The following is an 8,329-nucleotide window of genomic DNA, read 5'->3' on the forward strand; positions in this document are numbered from 1 at the left end:
TCGTTAACTTGCAAATTGGGCTCAAAATCCTGTAGTGTAAACTTGGCATAAGTTCGCTTATAAAAGAAAATTGGCAGGGGGAAAAAAATTCGACATCATATATCAGCCATCAGCTGCCCTAATTTCTAAATATTGACATCGGCCAGAGAAAAAGCCATATCGGTCAACCAGCTAACCAGTTATTTTCAAATTGTTCAAAAACTAGTTATTGTCTATTTAGAAAGAAAGATCGACAGGTAAAGAATGTTAGGCAATGTTTAGCAAATACGCAACCCACAGCTAAAACCAGCTTCCAGATGTCATCAGAGGCGCCCCAGCAGTATATTTATGTAGACTGAAAACATTTTTTACCAGCGCATTCATTCACTAAAGAATAATCTAATAATACAGTGGAATGTTTATCATTTCATTCAGTTTGTCCTTTTATTCTTACATTTCATCATTTCACAGCAGTACTGAAGTTTACGTAACATCTTGATTCAGACATATTGATCGGAATCAAATAGGATGCCTCTACTCAATGAAAATTAATTTCATACAGATACATATCTTGGTGCTATTTTAAATTGCTGAGCATTTCAAACTTTTTTCACACAAAGAACACAAACCTGAATGACTTATTAGATGCATCTGTAAGTGTGATGACAAAATAATGTTTTATTACACTGATCACAATTAAGTTGCCTCCCTCCAGAGTAAATGCAGTGATTTTTGAAATTTCTCAGGTTTCTAAACCTTGTCACGTTGATGAACACTGCAATTTCTTTGCAGAATGAGTTTGCAAATGACGTTTCAGGTCTGTGTGAAATGTGAAACTCTTTTCACACTGAAGACACTTGTAAGGCTTCTCTCCAGTGTGAACTCTCATGTGAATCTTTAGATTTGCTTTGTTTGAGCGAGTCTTTCCACAGTGATGGCACATGAAAGGCTTCTCTCCAATGTGAGTTATTACATGATTCCTAAGGTGGATGCTGTCTGTGAAACTCATTCCGCATTGATGACATATAAAAATGTTTTGTCTTGAGTGAGTCCTCATGTGGAAATCAAGGTTTACTTTACGTCTGAAACTCTTTCCACACTGATCACATGTGAATGACTTCTCTCCAGTGTGAATTTTCATGTGGACATTAAGGCTTCCTTGATGTGTAAAACTCCTTCCACACTGAGAGCATATGAATGGCTTCTCTCCAGTGTGAATTCTCATGTGGGCATTTATTGTTGCTTTATGTGAAAAACTCATTCCACACTGTTGGCAGGTGTAAGGCTTTTCTCCAGTGTGAATTCTCATGTGTTTTTTAAGGTTTCCTTTTTCAGTGAAACCTTTTCCACACTGTTGGCAGGTAAAAGGCTTTTCTCCAGTGTGAATTCTCATATGGACGTTAAGGTTTCCATTTTGACTGAAACTCTTTCCACATTGAGGGCAGGTGTAATGGCTCTCCCCAGTGTGAGTTCTCATGTGGACTTTAATCGTGGCTTTATGTGTAAAACTCTTTCCACACTGTTGGCAGGTGTAAGGGGTTTCTCCCGTGTGAAGTCTCATGTGGACTTTAAGGCTTCCATTTCTAGTGAAACTCTTTCCACACTGAGGGCATGTGTAAGGTTTCTCTCCAGTGTGAATTCTCATGTGTTTTTTAAGGTTTTCATTTTTAGTGAAACCTTTTCCACATTGTTGGCAGGAGAAAGGCTTCTCTCCGTTGTGAATTCTCATGTGAACTTTAAGGTTTCCATGATGATTAAAACCCTTTCCACACTGAAAGCAGGTGAAACTTCTAATTCCAATCTTTTGACAACTTTTTTGTGAGAAAGTCTTTTCAGTCTGTGAGCATATAAAATATTTTTCTGCAGTTATGAAATCTTCCTTTACATCAAGTTCTTGACTCTCCTCTTTCAGTGGCATCAGATCTGTGGTGGAAAATGACAAATAATCTCAGTTTAATGGCACAAAGCAACAGACATCAAAGCATTTAGACCAGTGGCCATTATTCAGAGAAACGTCCTGATTTTGCTAAGTTAGATGCGTTCCTGGGTCAACATATTTTGTTGGAACAACATTCCAGTCTGAAAATTTAGTCTTAACCCTATTCCCACCCCTAAACCTAACCCTACCCATAAGTTATCCCAAAAATCAGAGGGAAATGATAGATGAAAGACACTGATGTAGAAGCACCAATTCATGATTTTAAGCCTAAACTTGACATAATCTGTATACTTGTCCCTCAAATCTGATTGGTTGATTTGAATGTTGTTCCATGATCAACAAAAATGTTGACCCTGGAACATGTAGAACTCAGCAAAATCAGGTTCTGCATTCAGGGCCCCTTATTACCCCCATTGAATAAAATGTATTATGAAATTTCAGACAAACTGCATGTCAGCCGTTTTGACATTTTTCATAAAGTGTGATATTTCGTAAGTCCTTGTTCCACCTGGTATTAAGATGCCTTTTGGTCGATCAGAATGAGTGGATGATACTAAATACAGGTGTACACAGGGTGTAAAACATTTTGAGCTTGTCGACTTCAGAAAAAAAAAAAAGAATTGATTAAATAAGGATCAAATTATCTTTAAGAATAAAACCAACCTGTTTGTTCCTCAGTATCTTCTTGTTTCACTCTGAATGCTTCTTCAATCTTCATTTCTTCACTCTCCTCTTTAATAAACTCCATCTTTATAATAGTGTCACGTGAATCTCAGTAGCTTCATTTTTTTTTCTCTGTTTGGACACATTATCATTAATAAGAAGAGAAGAATTAACAAAAAAAAAAAAAATCTACGGGTACGTCTCAATCAGCTCCCTAGTTCAGTAGTCAGTGCACTGGTGTTATATGGTCTTAAATGGCCTAATTAACACAAAAAAGATACTAAAGTAGCAGTACAAATTAATAAAACAACTAGACAATTCATATTTAGTTATGAAAAATACTTTGTTTAATGATTTGTAGATTGCATTCTATAAATTCCACTTTCAAGAAAACATTTGCCGTTTTTTGTTAAAGTTGTCATTACATTTACACTGTTTTGACCAGCATGTGTTGTCAGCCTGCGGGGATTCGAGCGATGTGAATCACTGAATCATCATGCGAAGAATTTGGTTCAATTGACTGAAGCTGCGTCTCATTTCGGAGGCTACATACATCATCAAGGATGTCTTATTTAAAGGGTTAGTTCACCAAAAAATGAAAATTCTGTTATTTATTACTCACCCTCATGTCGTTCCACACCAGTAAGACCTTCATCTTCAAAACACAAATTAAGATATTTTTGATAAAATTCGATGGCTCAGTGAGGCCTCTATTGACAGCAAGATTATTAATACTTTCAGATGGCCAGAAAGTTAGTTCATGTGATTACAGTGGTTCAACTTTAATATTGTAAAGCAACGAGAATATTTTTTGTGCAGCAAAATTAACAAAATGGTGACAATATCTACTGATGAGCGATTTCAAAACATGAAGCAGGGCTCGACAATAAGGACTGTCCGATGGCCCGGGGCCAGTGTGAAAGACGCTCGGGACAGTAGACGAAACGGTCACTTGCCCGATCGGGCCAGTGCTGTAGGGTGTGCGATATATATCATCTATGATAACTAATCGTTGATTTAACAATCTGATATTATTGAGTATGTCCCTCACTTTACAAAAAACAAACACACCTATTGAGTGCACGCATGCACCACGTGACATAGTCTAGAAGGTTAGACTAGTGCGCGCTCATATTTAGATGCACACTTTCACTGCGTAATTTAAGTTAGTCTATTAAAATTCATTTAGAATGCATCAGAATTCAAGGGGCAAAAATGACCCCGTATATCTTTCATATTTATATAATTTAATATAGTTAACCAATATTAAACAAAGAGCGCCCTTTTTCTCCAAATATCAGTATTATTACAAATGTGATATTTTATACAGCGTACAGTTTAATGAACAAGAACTTAATATCAAGTGACTTACATTTTAGACACCAAATCGTCTGTTTCGCTGCATTTCACCAAAGAAAATAGTTGCAAAGTCCACAGAATTGTTTTGCATCTCTGAGCAACACTTCCTGAATGAATCAGCCGTTTGAATGAATCGGTTGAATCCAAGCGGCAACCTCCCCCTTTCTCTCGTGAAGCCAATACGGAAGTAACTTAAACTGCGATTCATCGACTGGCCGCTAGGGACAGGCTCCAAAAGAGAGCAGAATCTCATAGAGTCCCATGTTAAATTGGCCAAGTTTATAGCAGAAAAAAACATGTTTACAAGTTGGTTCAAATTGTGGTTTTGGTCTATACTGCTATTCTGCCCTTCATGACAACTCTGAGGGGGGTGAATTTTTTTTATAACTTATCCATTTAAATTATATTAAGCCTTAAACATTCTGCATAATTAAGGGTGTGGTCACTTGAGTGACAGGTAGATTGCGCTGCTGTCTGTGAGCCGTCATGTTACCTCAGCTGCCGCTGAATTTGGTATCAGCCGTTTTTTTGCTTCTTTTTTTCGATTATTTTATACAATTATAAAATATGGCTTGCTGCATAATATTCAAGACTGATGTGTGTCTGTGTGCATGCATGGGGAAGAAACACAGAACACACATTGTTGGATCGTGGCATTTGCTGAAAGTTTTGATTGCGAGATTTACTACAATGACAATACCAGGAGGATATACAACTCTGACAGCACTGCTTGGATATTCTAACTAAAACTGCTGCACTATTTTGAAAAAAATATACTTTGGACACGGGCTCATTTGTTTGTTAGATACGATCGTATACAGTTTTACAACATAAAGGCTGTTCAGATTGCATCCTTTCTTGAAGAACGATGATAGAGAGCAGATCATTCAGAAGAAATGTGAAATGTTTTTTTTTTTTTTTTGCAATGGACATTTATATTTTACCCAAGTGCCACAGATTAGATTCATCTCGCGATCTCTATTATAAAGGTATGAAGTCCCATTTGATTGATGTTGTTATTTGCACACCCAACACTACTGGTGTTGGAGCATCTATATCTTAAACACTGTAGATTGACAGTAAACCTTTACAACTTTCTGATGATAAAGCTTATCTTCATTAATAATTAAGATAGTATCTCTACATAGATAGCTCCTTTGCCTGCTAACATGGTCACGTCGAGCTAGGCGGGCGTGGTTGCAGCAACCAGTCACATCAGCTCAAACCACCTCCACACCTCTTTGCCCATTTTCAGTTAGCCGGGAGTGACGTGCGGTGACGCGCAGCTAAGATGGCCGCGGCCTCATTTAGGCGTCAAAACTGCTGTTCAGAACTCTAGGTCACCCATAGAGTTCTGAACAGCAGTTTTGACGCGTAAATGAGGCCGCGGCCATCTTAGCTTCACGGACGCTACGTCCATATTTTTTTACAGTCTATGGTTGAATCTCAATGATTCGTTCATTAACAGTGATTCGCTGCCACCTACTGGCGGATTTAATTTCACGTTTAAAGTGTCTTAATTTTTTTTAATAATTTCAAATAACAGTATTTAATGTTCCATATTTTCAACTTTTCAAAACATTTATGCATCTTTAACTCACTTGATTGATTAACTTTAATAAATTTTAATCTATAGTTATACATTAATTACATTTTTTTGTACCTGAAAATCTCCTGTTTAAACCTACATGAAAAACTTGAAAGCACCAAATATTTAATTTATATGTTTGTTCTGTTATATTTATTTGTTACTATTTTATTACTTATTGTTAGACAAACAGTATTTAAAATATAAGTTAATCTAGTAGCTTTTGGTGTCACCTTATTTATTAAGGTTACATGTATCAAAAACAACAAAAACAATTACTAGGCTTCTTTTATAGGCCCATTTTCTTTTCTTTTACTTTATCATTTTTTGTTGTGGGGCAAGTAAAAATTCGAACCACTGGCCCGACTGGGCCAAGGAGAAAAATCCTTAGCGTTGAGCCCTGTGAAGCTTCGAAGCTTAACAGATCTTTTGTTTCAAATCAGTGATTCAGATTGCATATCAAGCTTTCAAAGTCAATGAACTATTGAAGTTTCAAAACACTAAATATGTAATGAAGCCTCATTTACTGAAATCAATTGATTTTGACTCTCTGAACAACTGATTTGAAACAAATGATTAGTAAAGATTCGAAGCTTCATTAAGCAGTGTTTTGAAATCGGCCATCACTATATATTGTTGAATAAAGTCGATGTTTTGTTATTTTTGGTGCACAAAAAGTATTCTCGTTGCTTTATAATATTAAATTTGAACCACTTTAGTCACATGAACGGTTTTAAATGTTTTTAGTAGTTTTCTGGGCATTGAAAAAGGGAGTGTTATTGCTGGCAATGCAGGCCTCACTGAGCCATTTCATCAAAGAAATCATCAGATTTCATAAAAAATATCTTAATTTGTGTTCCGAAGATGAACGAAGGTCTTATGAGGGTGAGTAATAAATGACAGAATTTTCATTTTTTTGTGAACTAACTCTTTAAGAAAAGTAGCCATAATAAAATTGACTTATTACTCGTTAAGTGTAAAATACTGTAATATTTTATTTCTTTATAATCTAACAGTAATTTATCTTACATAAGACTCCTTCAAATGCGACCTCCAGAGGCTGCAGCCTTTGAAATGAGAAAAGCTCCGTTTCTCCATCACTACTTGCCAGTGACCGAATTCGTGTTTACAATGAACGGATTCACGATAAAGCAGGGAGCGAAGTGAGACGCGCGTCTGTTACTCGTATGTTGATGCGCATTACTCACAAGAAATAACGTTCTGTAATATTTGATGAAGCGTTACATTCAATAACAATTCATTCATTCTGCATCGATTGCAAAACAGTAACACTGAACGGTTTGTTTCGATTTAAACACTTGTTTAATGGTTAAAATACACACCTATCTTCAGCCGAATCACACCAGATGCATGAACTTGACACAGCCTTGTGACGTCATATCTCCATACCAAAATAAGAGTCCTGTCCATATATGGGCCATTTTACAGAATTGGGTCAAAGTCCGAGTTGGAAACGTCTTGGAAAAAGATCGTCTTCCACAAATTGTGTATGTATCCAAATTGTATAATATCCAAAGGTACACATTTCTAGCAATTGTGCAGTTAATTCTCATTTTGTATTTTCAGAAAGTTTTGGAAATTTATCACTACCGAAACACAATAATAAATCATTTAATAAGAGTTACCTATTAAGACTGGTTACATCTGCCTTGTCAATATTTTTTAATTGTTTTCACAGATAAATCAATAACAATTAACATTTTAACGATATTTCAAGGGTAATTTATGATATATGTTGTACTTGAATCCAATCTTTCTTTGGAAAAGTTTATCACACTGATTTCAAAGTTAAGGATTTATTAGTTTGAATATGCATTGAACCATATATTTCAATATACTTCAACATACAAAACATCACATTTCAGTCATGACTACACATTTTCGCTAGTGACAGTAATGTTTTGGTATCGACCACATCACATTACAGAATTTTAACTTGCATAATAACACTCTAATTTGCATAACCGTACAAAAATTTTGTTTATTTCCCCCAAATAAATGATTGTGTTTCTCCTTTTGTCACTAACGATACAGTGACGACTGAAACGTTGTGAAGTTTCGTTTGTGACAAATTTAGATAATTTTTGAGCCTAGCTCAAAGATGATAATCAGTACATGGTTAGCTAGCACAGTTCTCAACAGATGCACACATAAAAACTACATTTTATTGAATAACCCCCAAAAACAATAATGTCGTATCGCTAGTGACTGTTTTGCTAGTGATAATTTTAGATACTTTTGAGGCTAGCCCAAAGAAGCTAATCAGTACATGCCCAGCTAACACACGACGTAACAGTTACGTAATGTATTCGTACTTTTTGGTAATGTCATGACTTACTAACTGACAACGTAACTACGACGTCGCATGCCAGTAATTTCATTACCTTCAGATTACCATCTCACAACGTCGTCAGTACGTTCTCCTAACGTTATAAGATTACCAAGAACGTTCCAAATACGTCCTCTATTCGTAATATATTGGTAATTCCATGACTTACTAGTAACGTAACTACAACGTTGTATGCCCGTAATAATATTACCATCAAATTACCATCTCACAACGTCGTCAGTACGTTCTCCTAACGTTACAAGATTACCAAGGACGTTCCAGATACGTCCTCTATTCGTAATATAATGGTCATTCCATGACTTACTGGCAACGTAACAGCAACGTCATGTGCTCGTAATTTCATTACCATCATTTACACATTCTTTATATGTTATTATTACCAGAATTTGCAATATAAAACGTGTAATTAAATGTCAGACACAAGACTGAA

The 8,329-nt window shown here is 35.9% G+C and overlaps 1 protein-coding gene across 1 annotated transcript; it reads right to left on the reverse strand.

The window, feature by feature from the left end:
• Positions 1-426: 426 nt before the first annotated feature.
• LOC137024968 (gastrula zinc finger protein XlCGF57.1-like) lies at positions 427-6,908 on the reverse strand. The gene is made up of 3 exons (XM_067392943.1): positions 6,872-6,908; positions 2,582-2,713; positions 427-1,902 (listed from the first exon to the last, which is right to left on the reverse strand). Exons 2-3 carry the CDS (start codon positions 2,664-2,666, stop codon positions 740-742), a joined length of 1,248 nt encoding a protein of 415 aa, XP_067249044.1. The 5' UTR covers positions 2,667-2,713; positions 6,872-6,908; the 3' UTR covers positions 427-739.
• Positions 6,909-8,329: the final 1,421 nt, after the last annotated feature.

Source organism: Chanodichthys erythropterus, chromosome 8 (assembly GCF_024489055.1).
Source record: "Chanodichthys erythropterus isolate Z2021 chromosome 8, ASM2448905v1, whole genome shotgun sequence".
NCBI lineage: Eukaryota > Metazoa > Chordata > Actinopteri > Cypriniformes > Xenocyprididae > Chanodichthys > Chanodichthys erythropterus.